This window comes from Babylonia areolata, chromosome 2 (genome assembly GCF_041734735.1).
Source record: "Babylonia areolata isolate BAREFJ2019XMU chromosome 2, ASM4173473v1, whole genome shotgun sequence".
Classification (NCBI taxonomy): Eukaryota; Metazoa; Mollusca; class Gastropoda; order Neogastropoda; family Buccinidae; genus Babylonia; species Babylonia areolata.
In genome coordinates, this window is record NC_134877.1 from 41,058,369 (window position 1) to 41,078,730 (window position 20,362).

Here is a 20,362-nt window from a genome sequence, read left to right on the forward strand (position 1 = left end):
CTTTTAAATGGCTGCTCAATTAATCAGTTACAAAATACAGTATCGTTAGCTGCTCAATCCAAGAAAGTCAGCAGTAGACATGCTCATCTCACATAATCAAACAAATCATCATGTGTCTGCCAGGATCCATCATGAAAGGACAAATGCAGAATAAAAACTGACAAATTTCAATAGACAAACCAGAAACTCCTACTATGAAGTTGCAAGGTGCAGGGAAGGGTAACTGCATTACACAGGAATTGCAAGGTTTGTGTTCTTTTAATCTCTTTTAACAACTTTTACATTGTAATTGTCTAAGCAAAGCATCCACATTTAAAAAAAAAGTCTTTTGTTGCTAATTGTCCAGTTAACCACACAGGAACATATCAGGACTGAAAAACTAAACATAGGTCCCACAGAACCTGAATGGAAAATCCTGGAAAAGAAAATTAGGCACAGGCACAGTCACATTCATGCACATAAACCTAGGACATGCCTCTGATGTTGACCACTCCATCAGTTTTTCACCATTTAAAAAAATTGACACGAGCATAAACATAATAATATATAATAAAATAAATCATACACAATAGCAGGTGTATATACAAATTCCTGCTCTTTTCTTGGGCAAGAAATAAATTAAAAATTATATTTCTGACTCTTTTGAACAAAAGAAGTAAACCCCTGCAGACTATGTTCCAGTTATTCCTACCAGCTGTCAACCCCCTCTGTCTTTTTCAGCCAGTACAAACCAAAGATTGAAAGCATTTCCCTTGATCTGAAAAAAAAAAAAAAAAATATATATATATATATATATATATATATATATATATATATAGCTGTTGAGTGCATGCACCAGGATGGAAATTTCTCTCCCCTTGTTGTGTGCAAAGAGTGCCCAAAGACAAAAATTTCCATCGGCATCATTGTAGGAATTTTCCTATTGTAAAATCATCAAATTCATGTAAAAATTAATTGTCATAAATGGATTGTGTGTTCATTTGTCTTTCAGAGAAGTGTAGGTTATATATACTTTCTTTCTGTAATTTGCATGCTTCAATTAAAAAAAAAAAAAAAAATCATTGACCAAACAGTTGTCACAGGGCATAAAATAGGCTAAGCACTGAAAGTTTAAAAGTAACCAAAAAACATGCAGCTCTAAATGATATTCACATAGGCGGCAATGGCCGATTTTTGTAATACTTGACAGATTGCAGTTGGGATCCAGAGGTCACATATTTTCTCAACTGTTCCTCAGAAATCATTCATTGCTTCACTTAGTTTTGATGTTGCTGCAAACTTTTCATGCTTCTGTTTCACTGATAACAATATGTATTTTGAAAACATGAAACCAACAGACTGTTGTGCTGACCAAGATGGTGAACAAAAGTACATGTCTTATTACCAAAACAGATTAAAAAATAAAAATCACCAAAATGTCAATATGGAAATCTGCTACTCACATATTCAGCGTCTGGCCAGGTCCTCCATTAGTGAGGTACAATGTGTGACTGTGCTATGTGTGTGCAACATGTGACTGTGCTATGTGTGACTTCAGCCACAGCAAGCATCAGCTATTTCACTACCCGCCAAGGAGAAGTGGTTAATGTTATAGACTGATGACCGATATATAAATGTATATAAAAGAAATAAAAGATAAATGTATATAAAAAAAAATTAAAGTCAAGCAATGTAAAGCTGTCCAGTTTACACTGACGCTGACACTATTCTTTTTACCAAAAAGATAAAGTTACTGCTAGCTTGTGGGAGAACAGAAGGAAGCTTTTATTAATATGAGTAGATGTACAAGATTGCTTATTAGCAAATACATATTTCTTTTTTTTTCTTTCTTATTCATGGTCAGGCTGTTCATCTGAACCTGGTCATAAACAGCCACAGAATTCAAGACTATTTCATGTGTGGTAATCATCAGACTGTTCAGAGAATTTGAGAGCCATTTTCTCAAAGATGCATGTGTTTAGTGGATAAGACTTGACCGTGTGGATCCAGTCTTCATGTGACAGACTCCAAAACTTTCAACTTGGCAGTCAGAGCCCCCCTACACCCTCCCCCCCCCTCAAAAAAAAAAAAAAAAATCCTGTAGCATTTTTGTTTTCTTTTGTATGTGTATGTGGGTTGCTTTTTTTGTTGTTGTTGTTTTTATTTCTTTGTTTTTTTTGCAACTGATTGGGACTGAATCACAAGTTCCATGATGAGTCCATGATGCTCAACACTGTAGCACAGCAAGAGATCTCTAATTTACTAGATCTAAAAACAAGTCCTCTGGCCAAAGTTTATGTTTATTGTTGCTTTTAGTCCAGTTGACCACACAGGGCCATATCAGGACTGTCAAACCATACAAATGGTCAACCGCGTCAACACAAAACTGCCACATCTACAAACAAAGAAGAAAAAAAACAAACCCACCAAGACAAACCCACAAAACACAGCTCATGACACATTATCCTAACCATTTAGCTCCGTAGGGGCAAATAAGACCAGACTGTGCTGAGGACATTGGCCCATCCGCTTCATTTATAATCCACAGATTTTTTTAAATCGTAAAAATAGGGGGAAAAAACACTACCTCAAAACCAAACACAAAATATATTAAAAAGACCATACAGGCAAATAAAACTGTGAAATGGACAGCTAGTGCCCATCCCAGTATTTACAATTTCACCACCTTGTCGTCGGAGCAAAACAGCGCAGATAGTAATACCACATCACAGAATGGGGAAAAGAGAAAAAAAGGAAATTTCTAGCACAGAATTTCCAGAAGGTGGGGATGCTGTTTATTCTGAAAGACCCCCAGCATCCCATGGGGGACCTTTGGCCAAAGGCATGTCATATTCATCGGGCGATTTTACAAACCATGTATGCTCACACAGATGAGTCACACATGTGACACCTCTCCAAAAATATTAGTTTTTGTATATCAAGAAAGGCAAGGTCAATGCAAGCTGACATACATTGGTCCCTTCAACAGCATGGAGATCCATAATCACTGATGTGATGGGGATACAGAACAATAATCAAAGGAGACATAACACAGTTATTTTGCGATTGTACAACCATGCAGAAAGAAAACAACAACAACAAAAATTAAGTTTAGCAAAATCAGGTACGTAAAAATGAAAAATATCAGAACAGATACATCCTTTGAACTCTTTAATTGTTTTAACCCTTCAACTGCTGATAACAAGAATTTTCACAAGTTTTCTCCCTCAGGTAAAACAGCTCACAGGTCAAGATGAAGTTCATCATTACTTATTTAGACTTCTCCCTCTTGATTAAGAATCTCTTTTATCCTGTAAAAATCAATTATGCCACTTCCAAGTACACAAAAAGTAGGAAATGCCCTTCAAATCCATGCTGCACTTACCTCATTTCACCAACATTCAGTATTCAAGAGGTTAGAATACATTTTACACACTCTATAAATCATCAAATGACAAGAGGCTGAGATACATGTCTAATTCAAGCTCCAAAACTTGAGTTATCTAAAAAAAAAATAATAATAAAAAAATAAAATAAATTAAAAAAATATAAACTGCAAAAAGAAAGAGGTTCTTAACATTACTCAGCCAGCAGTCTGATGGACACTTTTAGTTACCATTTAAAAATATGACACTATCATGTCCAAAAGCAGTAATGCTAAAAATTTTGGATCAAATATCAAACACCGGTGACAACAGAAATGATAAACAACAGATGTCAGAGAGGAGAGAGAAAAAAAGATTTTAAGTACTATTATTAGCCTCTATAAGAAAAACTGGATTGCAAATACCATCATTACCCTTTTCATATAAAAAAAGCTGTATAGATGATTATTGAAATATTGTTATTACTTATATTAGCATCTTAAAAATGCAATATAACAAACTTTGCTATAAAAGCCAAACAACCTACAACGAACACATGGTAATTATTGATTATATTTACAACAGTCTACAATTCATCATCTATTCTAGAAAGAAATTAAAACAAGAAAAAAAAAAAAAAAATTACTCACACACACATGCGCGCGCAAAAAGCTTGTCAACTGTCTGTAACAGAAATAACAGGCTATTAGCTGTTCTCCAACAACTCATCTATCATACTATCAGGTTTTATCTGTGTAGACTATAATCATGATTATTCCTCATACCAAAACTGGGAATGGAATGTAAAACCAACATACAAAACCTGACCTTGCAAATCAACTTTATCATCTCTTTAGAGAAATTGACAGTTCAGTCATATACCCTCTGTCATAACTCCCTACTTACACTGTTCACACTGAACACCACAGAAGTGACTTGGCAGCTATGCAGGGTCTCCTCTGGTGTGTGGCCCGATGGATATTTAACATTGATAGATTCCAGTGGGACTGTGACAGTACAAGCCTATGTCATACATACAGCTGTGTATGGGGGGTTCCTTGGTGTAGTGTGTGAGTAATGCCACTGAAACTGTGTGAAAGACCAAACTGCCAACATGAATTTTAGTCTACATTGTTCACAAGACCGACCAGATCAGAAAGCTTTCATAATTTTTTAAATTTTAATCACAAATTAATTTGATGCTGCTGTGTTCAAGCAGTTTACACAAGGCACTTGGTCATGAGGAAACCAAGATCAACTCTTCACCAGCATCACAGATCTACCATTCAAGAATTTTTGGATGAATTTGTCCAACATAATAAAAAGCAGATTCTTGCTCCTCATTGTGCTGATTATTTGTTACAGAAATCTAAACAAATATGGTTCCTTAAAAAGGAAAAGGAAATGCACGTCTCTCTCACACACATGCCTGCAAGCATGCACGCACAAGGACACACACAGAGGGCAAGGAAAGAGAATTTTGAGAAATTATTTTCACACAACATTGGGAATATGTGGAAACACCTTGATAGAATTCTAATTTGACTGGGGAACATGAACAGCATCCAGAACACTTGCACATGTTCATAGCTCAGACAAACATAGTGGCTCTCTCTTTTTCTCCACTCTTTCTGTCACAAACACACACACACACACATATATATATATATATATGTGTGTGTGTGTGTGTGTGTGTGTGTGTGCACATGTACATGCTTAGCCTGGGTCAAAGAAAGCCACACAAGAAGTTCAAAAGAGTGCATGTTTGCATAATCATAAAACAACAAAAACTGCAAAATCTGGACTTTGTAGCTGCCTTGACTATTACCCACCATCACACACACACACACACACACACACACACACACAAACTCTCCCTAATAGCATCCTTCCCTATGCCCCACACCCTAAACACACAAGACATCTTTATAAAACCCTGCATACAGCATATGAGAAGATAAAACTTAAAAGTTGCTCTACAACCATGAATGGCATATGGAGATGGACAAACGTTTTTCAACCCACCATAGTGTCTTTCTCATGACTACTGCTGTGTAGGGAGAAAAAAATAATTCATCATCAAAACAATAAAATCTGCATGTGATTTGTTTGGGGTGGAAGGTGGTCTTTTGCTTCTTATCTTTTACTTGGTGGTGGTTGGTAAAGGGATGGGGGGTCTGACAAGGACAGTTTTCATTATTTTTTAGGACCGGTAATATTGATCCACAGAAAGAGAACAAACTCTTTATGTAAATCATTATGTCCCTCTTCTGTACTTGTTGGTGAACAAACAATGCATGATAATGGTGTTTGTAATGCTGTAGATATTATCACACTTGTAAGGGACATGGGCTGAGAGGCACAATAACCTGAACTATGAACAAATCATTTCTGACACAACATGTTTCAACAATACTGAATTTTTCTCACACCATATGAAACCTCTTCTAATTTCATTCATGATCATCTTACGGTAAAATGCATCATTGTTAAAACAAGCAATGCTACCAAAACGCAACACTGTTACATAGTCAAATGGACAAGTTCCGTTAGATGCTATTCAGCTTTTCCACCATGCTTATTCAGTTTTCAGTTTCAGTTTCCCAAGGAGGCATCACTCCACTCCGACAAATCCATATAATACATCACACCACAACTGCTGGGCAGATGCCAGACCAGCATAATAACCCAATGTGCTTAGTCAGGCCTTTAGTGTATGCGTACATATTTGTGTATCTATCTGAGTGGGTTTCATACACAGAATTTCGCCAGAGAACAATCTTTTTGTTGCTGTGGGTTCTTTTTCAGTGTGCAAAGTGCATGCTCCACACAGGACTTCGGTTTATCATCTCATATGAATGACTCGATGCTCAGTCCAATTTTCCAGTCAAACTCTGGAAAAAGGGTAAGACTGGGGAATTAAACCCAGACACTCACAGACACTATACTGGCAGTCTTAACCATTTTGCCACCTTTCTCCTTGTTAACAAACTAGAAACCATAGTCAGTAGAGTAGATAGTTTATTCTATAATCTTTACTACTGAGAAAATGGGCACATTAAACGGGGAAAACGGGAGGTTATCAGCCGTAGCTACTTTCATTTTCTCCACATAGGCAGATAGTAGTTTGCACAGGACAGGAATGTCAGACCCCTGCCAGAGTCTGCACTAGTGGGTCATGGTTAAGTATGTGTAATTAAAACTCATTTCTCCACCAGGTGGAGAATCTTAAACATTGTGCATAGATTTCCATTTTCATGTGACATTTTTTTTTTTTTAAAGAAAAGAATGTGGAGAAAGAGAGGACAAAAAAAATGTATAACTGATTAGGTAAGGTGATTTTTAACAACATAAATAAATAACCAGATGCATACCACCATTACTATACATGTGCCATATATACATATATATATATAATGCCTCATTTTTCAAGAATACATTCTGAGCAAAAAGCAACATCAATGACAATGCAAAAATACATGAAAAAAGAACAGACAGTGCACAGAAAATAGTAATAGGAAACATGCAAAAAAATCCCAACCCAACAACATTTATACAATCCCATACACATTTTTTGCAATGCATGTACTGTATCCCTTCAACCCTGTGAATACTTTTTTTTTTTTTTTAATAGAAATGTATCTCTCTTGCTTCACTGAACACAAGTAATGTTGTTGTTTTTTTGTAAATCTTTTTCTATGATATAACAATCACAGGTCAGCCAAATACATACATTTTGATTATATGAGATGATTACAGACTATATGTACAATATGAACATGTGAATTTACTCACAATTTCACATTCAGACAGGTTTACCTCATACTGAATTTAACTCACTCCGGATGAATAGTTTTCTCCCTTGCTTTCCCCTGCAGACGACCCATTTGTTAGGATTCGGAAAAAATCACAAAAAATACAAAACACAAAGTAACTGAATGAAACTCCCTGTACTTGACCCACTGATCCCTCTTCTAACGTCATATGTACGCCCACCCCCCTCCCTCTCTTCACAGCTCTCAGAAGCTGAGTTACTGTCAGTACCTTCTTGCTGGTAGCTTTCTTCACTGCAGATAGTTTATTCAACGTCTTCAACATCCTTGTCGATGTCAAAACCTTCAGTTTGAAGCATTTCAATCACTTTAGCAGCAGTAAAAAGCCGCTGTCATGATCTAGTTTGCTCCGAAAATTTCCACTTACATCGCCTGCGATGCCATTTTTGATACATATGCAGATTAGCTTGTCATGTGGAGTACCATGGTCAACGGCTGGCCAGCGAGTGTATAGTTACTGAACCTCATGAAGAAACTTTCCATTCGACCCTGGACATGTTTGCAATGCCCGGTGTAGCTGCGATTTTTATGCTACCCCATGAGAAAAATGTGAACAAATTTTTAATTGTTGAAACCACTCTGGAACGCGACCTTACGTCAGGAACGCTACCTTACGTCAGGAATGCTATAACATTCCATCGTCCGGAGTGAGTTAGCAGATCCCATTCAGTCATGTCTTAATGAATTCCCAGCTGATTTACTTCACCTCCAAAGCCTAGCCTAAACAGAAAACAGAAAAATTTCAAATAATTTTATTTGACAATTTTGATTTGAAACTAACAGAAGACTGATTTATAGGCACACTGCCAATGCTGTCAAGCTTTACCTTACAACAAACCCACTTACATACCACAGAGTATTGCGTGCCAGCTTAGTCCTGCGTGACTTTTTTTTCTTTCACTTTCTCATCCCTTCGAACCCCATCCTCATGATGGAATACCAATCAGGACATTGTCACATGATATAACTGTGTTCAACAGAAAACTGAAGATTTCTCAAAGTCTGATCAGCATGTTGGGTTCATGTCAAGGTCAAGCACCTGCTCCTTTCTTCTTTTGTTTTTTCAACAGCTGATATAGTGTAGCGTATATGGATCATTCCGCAAACTTGGACACTTCCTGGAAACTAAAACTGAAGACTTCACACACACACACAGATGACCACAAAACTATTTCAAGTTGAAGACCTCCAGCAGCAGAGGCTCGATCTCTGCAGGGTTGACATTGTAGATGACAGTGGTGTAGGCCTCCCCCAGGGTCTTGAGGTCGCCCAACATGTCCTGCAGGGCCACCATGTAGTCCTGGGCAAAGGTGTAGGCGAACTCAGACTCCAGGTAGTGCTTCAGCAGAATGATGTACTTATCCTGCAGCGAGGACATGTACTCCCGGTCCAGGATAGCGTTGCCGCAGGGGTTGAACAGTGCCAGGATCTGGGCCAGCGCCCACATTGTGTAGTTGTTCAGGATGATCGACTTGATGGACCGACAAAAGTTCACGTGAGCTGTGTAGAGCGCTGGATTGTCCAGTGCACCCTGGAGGTAAGAGGTGGGGATCTCTCCTTTGGAACACAGGAACACGTCTTTCTCCAAGATGTACACACAGGCCGATCGTAACAACACAGACTGCATGACGCTGTTCTTCAGGCAGGAGATCTGGTCATCTTTACGCATCTGCTGGAAATCACTGACTTTGCCAACAAAACGGATGAGCTGGCGTACAGTTTCGTCTGTAGAGTTGATGAGCTCATTGAGGCTCGGGTTGATGTTGGGTGGCATGGGATCCGTGTCCCCGTTGTTGAGGGTGGCAATGGTGGCCTGCACACAGCAACAGTCACCACTCCATCAAACCTGGTTCACCACAACACACACTGTGTATACAGCAGTGGCAGTCATCAAACCTGGTTCACCACAACACACACTGTGTATACAGCAGTGGCAGTCATCAAACCTGGTTCACCACAACACACACTGTGTATACAGCAGTGGCAGTCATCAAACCTGGTTCACCACAACACACACTGTGTATACAGCAGTGGCAGTCATCAAACCTGGTTCACCACAACACACACTGTGTATACAGCAGTGGCAGTCATCAAACCTGGTTCACCACTCAAACCTGGTTCACCACAACACACACTGTGTATACAGCAGTGGCAGTCATCAAACCTGGTTCACAACTCACACTGTGTATACAGCAGTGGCAGTCATCAAACCTGGTTCACCACAACACACACTGTGTATACAGCAGTGGCAGTCATCAAACCTGGTTTACCACAACACACACTGTGTATACAGCAGTGGCAGTCATCAAACCTGGTTCACCACTCAAACCTGGTTCACCACAACACACACTGTGTATACAGCAGTGGCAGTCATCAAACCTGGTTCACCACAACACACTGTGTACACAGCATGGCAGTCAAAATGTCTATGTATCTGTGGATGTCTGAAATACAAGGTAAATTTGAAAAAAAAACAGTGACATGTGCAGCTGTCTGAATTTTTACCAAAAGCTGTAAGTGAACAATATGGATTCCTTTTTTCAGATATAACTGGGAAACCATGTTAAAAAAAAAAAAAAAAAAAAAAAAAAAAAAAAAAACAACAGCCAAAAGCTCTTGAATATAATACAAAAGATCAAACACATAAATAACAATATATGTATAATTTACCAGTTCTACATAAAATAGGCAGAATATTTTAATTCAAATGACTTGCAAATAAGTGTGGGGTGGAGTGCACATATTGTGAATAGGCAAGTGCAAATGTCAAAAGATGCATCTGATTATCTTACTTTTTCTAGATTTGTTAGCAATTCTTAGCCGTGTTCCTGAATGAATAAGAATTACACAGAAAACACAGACATAATAATAATCATCATCATACTTATTATCATCAGTCACAAGCAAAGCATTTAAACACACAAATCCCTAGAAACACTTTTCAAAACATTTTTTACATGAAATGTTTAAACAAATGTTCCCCCATTTCGGGGGTCTCCTTTTTTTCTTTTTCTTTTTTCGTGTCAAGGTTTCCAAATGGAGTTCAACCAAACAATACCAAAAGGGATCCACTGAAACAATATCAAGGAGAAAGGCTGTAACGACCATACCAATTTTACCTGAAAAAATGTTGAAACAGAAAAGGAATTCAACCAAACAATACCAAGGAAGTAACATTTGTGTCCATCTACCTGGAAAGCTGTTGAAATGTCGTTCAGAATCCATTTTTCATCCTCCGTTAAACGCCGATAGAACTGAGGGTCAGAGGGCAGCAGCTCTCGGGGCGGGTGTCTGAACATGCGTCCCTGAAGTGTCTGTGGCAGCCCGTACTGCCTGGAAGGTAATGGCATCTTGGGCTTGGTGTCTTCCTCCGTGCACAGTGGAACACTTGACGTCATTGCTGCTGGAATCGCTGTGTCTGAATGTATTGGTTTGGCTGTGGGCACGGGTTCAGATGTGTTTCTGCTGGGCTGACTAGGGGGTGAGAATGTCTGCTTTGTTACTGTGCCACCCTGGCTGTAGAGTTTCTTGGAACGGTTCTCTACCACTCGCTCCATCCGTGCCCTCTTTTCTGCATCATCTGAAAACACAACAGAAAAAGCACACAATAATAGAGTGAAGAAAAAGTAACAAAAAAAGTAACAGTTCCAGAGACAATAAAGCTAATGGGCAACATGAAGATGGTTCAAAGGCATGGGTGGAGGCATGAGACAAGATGGAAAACAATACCAATGAATAAATAAATCAATCAAATAAAAGAGGAGAGAGATGATACAGTTCTACTTACATTTAAATGGTAAAGGGAAGAAAACAGAGAGCTTTAGGCAGATCAGACCCCCATCAGCATTATGGCACAAAAATATCCATGATCGAAACAGGCCAATGTGAACATGAGTTCAGCAAATATTCTCTTCACATCTCACCCATTATTCCACCCCCATCCCATCCCCCAACAACCATCTCCACCCACCCCATCACCACCCACACAAGGTGGGTGAGATGTGAAGTGAATATTTGCTGAACTGATGTTCACATTGGTCTGAGTGGGACCCGGATTACCCTGGGTGAACTATGGAGCTTAATGGTCATACACAGGCATCAGTCTCCTTAAGCGCACCCCCCATTGTGGATTGTTGCCCTGTACAGGGACTACCACAGGACAATGTACAAGACAAATCTGTTTGGGCCTCTGATGCTGATGGACCAGTGTTTTCTTATCTTGACCTCTAAATGTATGAAGATAATGAATTATCTAATCTCTCTCGTTTTTTTCCCCTTCTTGTTCTCCACCTTCTATTACCATGTTCCCTTAATGTGCCTTCCCTTTATTCATTCATTTATTGGTATTGTTTTCCATCTAGTTCTATTCCTCCACCCATGCCTTTGAACCATCTTATTCTGTTGCACATTAGCTTCATTGTCTCTGATACCATTACTTTCTCTCAACTCAGTTATCATGTGCTTTCCATTTTTTTATGCTCTAACTTTAAAAAAAAATTCTTTTATGTTCTGTCTAAGGCAGAGCACAGTAAATATCAATACATGACTTTGATTATCAATTTTTTGCCCAGTATGCTTTCTTATACATTAATATAATCATTGAAAAGTAGTTGGTGAAAAACATATTACCTCTCAGTTTTACTACTATTCTCTTGTGTCCCTTTTTCCCTTAATGTTCCTTATTGGAAAGTATGGTTATAAATAAGATTATTCTAAGATAAATGGAATTTATACACTCTGTTCAGTTTGGTCATGGCTGCAGTGGCTGTGCCAATGCGAATTCTTATTTCTGCTTTGCTGCTTCCATCTTTTGTCAGGGTTGGACAGTGTATATGCAAAGGTTTTATAATATTTTTTAACTGTCAATCTGAATATATTACCCCCAACAGCTGTACAGATACAAGGACAATGTGTTCAAACTACAATAATAACGAAATAACAAACCGCAAGGACCACAACAACAATGAACCGGGATACATGTGTGCAAAATGGACCAGAGCTAAGCCATACAAAACAACGTCAGTGAACCATACCCAAGGGAGCAGGACTTCACCTAAAAGTTAATTCTTCAATTTCAGCCCCAGATAATAAAGCTGAAAATCATCAGCTGCTTACCAAGAATCATGTCTGCATTCATGCCAATGGCAAAGCACTTGTGGATGCGACATGAAGGGCAGAAACGGCGTGTCCTCACATCGATGACACAGTTCCCTTGGAAAAGACATTCCGGCTGAAACACACAATGTGACAATATATGATAATACTGACAAACAGCAATCCTCAAAAAAAGTGTTGGACAAAAAGGGAGAAGAAACAGCAATTGAAAGAAAAAAAGAAAAGTAGGAAGATATTCTTACTTGACGACTCTTTAATTTCAGTTAAGCCCTATCATTTTGTGTGTGTTTTTTTCTTTTTCCTTTTTTTCCTCTGTTTTCCATATGGCATTTCTGCTATTTTGTAGGTTTTCTTGGACAAAAAATAGGCTGCTGCCAAGTCTTTGGGCACTTCCATGTGTTTTGAGTAAGTGATGGAAAATATAACCACAGAATCTTCAGAGACACTTGTTCATACAGTGCATGACAGACATATTTTTAACTGATTATGGAAATTATATTTATTTATGTTTTAAAATGATAACTGTACAAAATTACCTTAAAACGTACCTTAGGTTTGTGTGCGTTACGCCTGAAAAATGCTTTACAAGATTCACAAGTGATGGCATTGAAATTGAAGCCCAGCGCCTTGTCACCACACACTCCACAAATTTTATCATCCTTCAATCGTACGCGTTTGCGTGAGGACTCTGCAGAGTCTGGCTGAAGACTGATGCCAGACGGAGATGGCACGCAGACCACTGGCATTGTGTTGTAGGTGTGGTCCTGTGGGCTGAGGGCAGAAGTGCCGGGGGTGGACCCTGGGGAGGAAGACAGAGCAGAGTCTTCACTTGGGTCCAGGAGTGGTTTGATGGACGCCATGGTTGTCAGGACACGTGCCAGGTCCACTCCATCCATGGAGCTGGCGTCTTCACTCGTCTGTTGAAACATGCAAACACATCACTGTGACTAGTGGCGTCTTCACTCATCTGTTGAAACATGCAAACACATCACTGTGACTAGTGGCGTCTTCACTCATCTGTTGAAACATGCAAACACATCGCTGTGACTAGTGGTGTCTTCACTCATCTGTTGCAACATGCAAACACATCACTGTGACTAGTGGCGTCTTCACTCATCTGTTGAAACATGCAAACACATCACTGTGACTAGTGGCGTCTTCACTCGTCTGTTGCAACATGCAAACACATCGCTGTGACTAGTGGCGTCTTCACTCATCTGTTGAAACATGCAAACACATCACTGTGACCAGTGGCGTCTTCACTCATCTGTTGCAACATGCAAACACATCACTGTGACTAGTGGTGTCTTCACTCGTCTGTTGCAACATGCAAACACATCACTGTGACTAGTGGTGTCTTCACTCATCTGTTGCAACATGCAAACACATTTTGTGACTAAGGTGACTAGTGGCGTCTTCACTCATCTGTTGAAACATGCAAACACATTTTGTGACTAAGGTGACTAGTGGCATCTTGACTCGTCTGTTACAACATGCAAACACATCACTGTGACCAGCAGCGTCTTCACTCATCTGTTGCAACATGCAAACACATCAATGCGACTAGAGTGACTACCGACGTCTTCACTCATCTGTTGCAACATGTAATCAAATGGCTGTGACAAGGGTGACAACTGGCAACTTCACTCATCTGTTGCAACATGCGAACACATTGCCATATCTAGGGTGATTATCACAAATACTCTGGGAAATGATATCATTTTGTAATATCAATAGGTGTGGTCATATGCAACTCTGTAGTGGGTAGCTTGTTGTAATTTCACTTAATGGTAAAATGATTGAGGACTCCTCCACCCAATGACCCATCACTCAATTGTAAACTTCTTTTTTTTTCTTTTTTTTTCCAAACATTCCGTAATACACCCCCCAACTCCACCTGTTGTACAAGTGTGTATATGTGTGCTGAAATGAATGAATGTATACATGTCTAAATCACCTAGTTGTGAGTAGACAATAATAAACCAAGAAAAAGAAAAACAAAAACAAAAAAACACCACTATCTTCTATACAAAATTTAAAAAAATATTGAAATTTTTTTTAAATGAGACACAGACAATATTAACAATGATAGACTTGACTTGATTTGCTCATGGTTGAGGCCTTGTAATAGGTCTGTTCACATTCCAAATAACTATCATACTTAGCATGCATGGCTAGCAGTTCCCTGAGGCTTATTATGGTAGCTCAAACACTAACCTTTTACATAATAAAATGCTGAAAGCAAGTCCCTCAAAAAGTCTGAGATTTTTCATCAGTGTAACCCATCACTGCACACAGTTTTACAGAAAAGAACAATGGGCTTTACTTCCCACACTAGGAAGGTGTTTCCATGACATAAGTTTCCTGTCCAACAAACACGTCAGCGTCACATCACGATAACAGATCACTGAACGAGTGCAGCCTGAACGTTGAGTCAACAAGGAATTGAACAAGTACGCCTTCTCAGTGTATCCCTGGGGGCAAACTGAACAAGGATGGTAATACAGTTTGACTCATAGTCATATTGGGGGAAAAACTGACAATCATCAAGATCTGTTATCAATATACATCTCACAGTTGAAGCAGTCATGTGTCATATAACAAAGGATCTCCTCAACTTTTTTTCCCCCCCAAGTATATTCTGATATAATCTGACATAACAACACAACATCAGTCGTTAGCCTCTTCAGTGCCCCATGATGTATTAAATTTGTCCACAAAAATGCTCACTATCTTCCCCATGACATACATATATGTCAGTGTCATTTCTGGTGTTTCACAGTCCTATCTTAAAGTTGATGTATCCCAATAGCCACCAGTTTGAAAGTTTGATGTGTCTACTTTAATTATCCATGAAAAGCAACAACCAATAATGTTCTGTATGATAATTTCTGGATGTTATTGTCATTACCCCCCCTTGATGTTTTCAAAATGGTGGACAACAAAGAACAACCTATCCCTACTGGCTTGAAACAGTAGTGTGTTGCAAACAAAAAATTGAGATTTTGTCATCTAAGATGATGCAGAACCTTTGAAAGCCATTGAAGACAATGACTTGAGTGCTAAGTGTGGCAAAATCTTGTCTGGTGGTTTGCATGATGTGACTGAAAGTTAGAATGATTTGCAGAGAGGAAGGAAGGGTGGGAGAAGTAGCCAGCAGAGGAGAGAAAGAAAAACAGGATGTTGAGTACTGCTCTGTGGCTAACATAGAGGTGACCACAGAAACCATCCACTTATTGAGGGCAGGGAGGGAGAGAGTGATGAAGGGGCTGAACAGTTTCCTGGGAGTCATGAATTACATGAACAGCATGGTTTCAGAAGTACTGATCACAGCTATCACCTGCAAGTGAACTTGGGAACAGTGCTCCTCCCCCTACCCCTGCACTGTGGGCCAACTGGTCACTGTTAACCTCTTTGATACTGTCTGAGAGTGAGCATGAAGTGAGTGGACATGGCACAGGCAGGTGTCACAACTGAAGTGTGTGTGTGTGTGTGTGTGTGTGTGTGTGTGTGTGTGTGTGTGTGTGTACATACAATCATTGTGTGTGTACATACAGAGTCTGCACTGGTGGGTCACAGTTAAGTATGTGTAGTTACATCTTTTATTAATCATTACTTTCCGCAACCCAAAAACAACTGGCAAACAGGAAGCACAAGTCAAAGTAATGCCTGGTACTGAAAAAGTTAAGTAGATTATTGTCTTTTATGTCAAATACACTGCAATATAATCTATTGCAAATGCAATGATTTTCGATGCCATCTGAACGCATTTCAACGCAGTTAAATAAAGTGCCTTCGGACTGTTCAGTGCTTGAACTCATACTGATGTTAATTTAACCAGGAAGTGTGAATACTGAAATGGTTCTACAGCTGGTGACTACTCACAGCTTTTGTTATTACACATACAATGAAACTGAAACCAGTAAAAGTGTTCTCAGTCTGTTGCGAAACATATCTTTCTCAGTCCACAGCAAATCATATCAAATAGAATAAATAAGCCCTAACCAACTTACTGAAATACATATGAAGAGTTCAATAAGTCCTGACAAACTTTGTGAAATACATACAAAGGTTTCAAGAAAAGTGTATTTAAATCAAGTGGAGATGTGAGCTTGTCCCTTGTAACTTGTTACTCCTGTTACTTTTCAAAGCTTTTTCCCATTGAAGAGGAAGATCTCATCCCTAAGACTGGCCTGAATGAAATATTGGAAATGCAAAAAAACATTTATAAGCATGCAGTTTTAAATTGTTCTTTCATCATGTCCAAAGTATTTTTTCAAATTAAACAAGTGTACAAGTAGGTCATGAATACTATTATCAATCTGTTTCAGAAATGATAGGTCTGGAGTTACTTTCTGAAACAGGTTAACTAAATGTGTGCATATCTGGGTTTGATTTGGTTGGTTGTTTTGCACCGTGTGTGTGTGTGTGTGTGTGTGTGTGTGTGTGTGTTGTGTTGTGTTTGTGTGTGTGGTGTGTTGTGGTGTGTGTGTGTGTGCATTCATCTGTCTGTGGGTTAATGCTTGTTTTTTATTCATTGTGTGGATGATAGTATTTGGTCCAGTTTGCTGTTTGGTTGGGGTGACTGTGTTGTTCACATGGCATGCTTTTGGAGATTTTTACATGTGGTTGTGATTTTTGTACAGAGTGTTTCTTTTAAGTTACAATTTACTCATGTGATGTGCCTGGAGCATTATTGTATTTTAATGAAAGGTGACACTCTGTCAGCTGAACGTAACAACTATTGTCCACCCATACTGAAGGAGGAGGTCAGAAACGCAATATGAAGCTTGAAAGAAGGGAAATCACCAGGTGTGGACAATATCCCAGCAGAAATGTTGCAGCAAGGTGGAGAGGCGTATGTTGCAGTCCTTCAAGCAGTATGCCAGAAAATACTTGACGAGAAGAGATGGCCAGAACAGTGGACGCAATCATTGGTGATTCCTCTGCCAAAGAAGGGCAACCTGAGACAATGCCAGAACTATAGGACCATTAGTCTTATTAGTCAACCAAGCAAGATCATGCTACGAATCCTCCTCAACAGACTTAAGTCAAGGGCTGAAGAAGTACTTGCCGAAGAACAAGCTGGTTTCAGAAAGGGAAGAAGCACCATTGAGCAAATATTCAATTGCAGAATACTCAATGAGAAGCACCTTAAGCACCTTCAACACCAACGCGACTTGTTCCACAACTTTATTGACTTCAAGAAAGCGTTTGACAGGGTTTGGCATGAGGGACTATGGCATGTGCTGAGGGGATATGGAATTGATGATGGCATCGTGAGCGTGATAGAGGCCCTATACAAGAATTCCAACAGTGTAGTGCTCCTCAACAAACAACTCGGGAAGTTTTTCAAAATGACCGTTGGTGTCAGACAAGGCTGTATCCTCTCTCCTGTGTTGTTTAATCTATTCTTGGAAAGGATAATGCAGGAGGCAGTGGAAAACCATGAGACTTCTATCTCCATTGGTGGCAGATGAATATGCAACCTCTGGTTTGCTGATGATATAGATCTGATGGGGGGAACAAACGAAGAACTGCAGGAACTTACCAACAGACTTGTTGATAGAGCGGGTGCTTACGGAATGGAGGTCAGCACAGAGAAATCTAAAACCATGGTAAACAGCGTGAACATGGACCATGCCACTATTTTCATGAACGGAGAACAACTGGAAGATGTCAGAAACTTCAAATATCTAGGAGCAACCCTGACAAAGGATGGAAGCAGCAAAGCAGAAATAAGAATTTGCATTGGCACAGCCACCACAGCCATGACCAAACTGAGCAGAGTGTGGAAAAGTAACATCCGATTCTCCACAAAATTCAAACTCTACAAAGCCCTGGTGGTCTCCATTGTACTGTATGGTTGCGAGGCATGGACACTGACGGCTGAAACTGAAAGGAAGATCCAGGCCTTCGAGAACAAAAGCCTGAGGAGCTCCTTCAAATTTCCTGGATCGAGCACAGGACCAATGAATATGTACGGAGCAGAATTAAGAACCTTGCTGGACCTCAGGAACCTCTCCTTTCAACTGTGAAGAGACGCAAGCTGATATGGTTTGGACACAACACTCGACACAACAGTCTGTCCAAAACAATCATGCAAGGCACCATCGAGGGCGGGAGAAGAAGAGGAAGACAGTGGAAGAACTGGCATGAGAACATCAAACAATGGACCGGACTCTATACACGTGAGCTGCTGCCAGCGGCTGCTGACAGAGACAGATGGAGAAGGGAGGTTGCGTCTGTGGTCCTCAGGTTTCCCCCAACGACTACTTAGTTTTAGGCCTGAGGAGGTGAGGTGAGGAGGCAATAGAAATAAACTATCATTATTATTATTTGTTCATTTTATTGGAAAGGCTGCTAGTAATCACTTGTAACACAAAGCAAGAACCATGATCAAGTATACTGTTGACTGGTTGCAAGTGACTATCACTTTTCAAAAATCCCATTGAGATTATAATTTTGATTGATTTTCATGAACCAAGTACTACTAGGAGAATTAAAAAAAACTATATGTACTGACTTGCCAACAGTATGCATGAGTGTGTGTATGTTTGTTGTGTGTGTGTGTGTGTGTGTGTGTGTGTGTGTGTGTGTGTTCATGCATGTGTATAAGTCCAAAATTCAAACAAACCCAACACATGCATGGACACACACACACACACACACACACACATTAAAGACTAAAAGTATGCTAACATACGCTCCTCTATGACAAAAAGCCCAACGTATCTTCTGTCGCCATCAGAAAAATCAAACCCAGCTTATCAGTCGAGATAAACAACAAGGAAGTTTTATTTACAGCTTTCAACTCAAAACCAAACAAAACACCGATGATCCACGTAAAATACTATTGAAAATTATATCGACAGTAATGTTAAACTGACACACGACACTTTTCGCATCGTCATTGCTAGCTTTGGACGACTCTGGCTTTACTCTCTCGACCATGTTTAGTTCAGTGCGCGAGTCCTTGACTAAACGAAAGAGAACAGGCCAGGCTAAGTGCAGGAAAACCAGTCTGACACAGTGCTACGTGTCCGCCATTTCTTTTCTCTCGTAAGGTCTAAAATAGGGTCGAACTTGGATATTCAAAACCTTTCCTGGGTAATACTAGACATCATTAGCCAAGACCGAACTCTTCATTTGATTCACTTACCTCAGACTTGTCACCCATCATGATACGTAACCGCGACTATGAATAGGCTGATTGTGACCTTTCGTAGACAGCACTTTAGAGGGTGAAGGCCGTTTGGGAAATGTAGGTCAAAGAGCGGACGAGGACACAGTGGAGCTGCACTTGATGACTGAGATAATCCTTGGGGATTTTTCACTTTAACCAACTTTCAATGTTTCGCATCAGTATCTCAGATTTACACATTCCCACACCCACGCCCATAAACATTCGCTGAGGAAAGAAAAGAAACGTATCTATGACAAACTGTATTTCAAAAGTGTAGTGAAATATTCTCTTCTTTTTTTTTTCTTTTTTTTTTTTTGCATCCAGCGAAAAATGTACAAAAACATATAAATAACCATGCACGCAACATATTCTAGAGCGTGAAAAAAAAAAAAAAAAAATCGGGATTTTCGTGACAAACAGACAAAAATACAAACAGACAGTGACAGACGTCTGGTATACAAATAAATAAAACAACTAAGAACCACAGGATCAATTATTACAGGCTGACATATTTAGTAATAGTGACAAAATCAGTCTTGACAGTTTTGTCCACATAAAATACAGCTTGAAAAAAAAACAAAAAAAAACCTACAACATTTGCTGTTAAGTAATGCTAAAAATATCCAAGACATAGGGAAGGTATTTTTCCTTTCAAGCATTATTTTTTCAAGAAAACTAGCATCCTCCCTGCCCCCCCCCCCCCCCCCCCTCCCTTTTTACACCTTCTTTTCTTTTTTAATATGCATACTATGAAATAATCTGTAAGGTCCAAAGACAACGAACTGGTTACATATAGAAAACCTTGAGATAATCTCTGGATGATATACCCTACAATATTATCCCACACCATGCACACATGTACATCGTTTTTCAGTTCGCACCAG

At 39.4% G+C, this 20,362-nt stretch overlaps 1 protein-coding gene across 2 annotated transcripts; it reads right to left on the minus strand.

Annotated features, from left to right (window-relative positions):
- Window positions 1-4,523: 4,523 nt before the first annotated feature.
- On the minus strand, window positions 4,524-19,506 carry LOC143301410 (nuclear receptor subfamily 1 group I member 3-like). Of its 2 annotated transcripts, none has more exons than XM_076615683.1 (5): window positions 19,455-19,506; window positions 12,841-13,209; window positions 12,293-12,407; window positions 10,369-10,757; window positions 4,524-8,990 (listed from the first exon to the last, which is right to left on the minus strand). In XM_076615683.1, the coding sequence occupies exons 1-5, from the start codon at window positions 19,473-19,475 to the stop codon at window positions 8,346-8,348; spliced, it is 1,539 nt and encodes a 512-aa protein (XP_076471798.1). In that variant the 5' UTR covers window positions 19,476-19,506; the 3' UTR covers window positions 4,524-8,345. The 2 variants fall into 2 exon arrangements, with proteins under 2 accessions (XP_076471798.1, XP_076471807.1); XM_076615692.1 differs by lacking the exon at window positions 19,455-19,506 and adding an exon at window positions 14,510-14,641.
- Between the last annotated feature and the right edge of the window lie 856 nt (window positions 19,507-20,362).

Excerpts from the sequence above, each read along its gene's own strand:
- LOC143301410 (XM_076615683.1), bottom strand. The coding sequence starts at position 19,475 with ATGATGGGTGACAAGTCTGAG. Across the intron at positions 13,210-19,454 it reads TGATGGGTGACAAGTCTGAG|ACGAGTGAAGACGCCAGCTC; the intron begins GTAAGTGAATCA and ends ATGTTTCAACAG. Across the intron at positions 8,991-10,368 it reads ACATTTCAACAGCTTTCCAG|GCCACCATTGCCACCCTCAA; the intron begins GTAGATGGACAC and ends TGCTGTGTGCAG.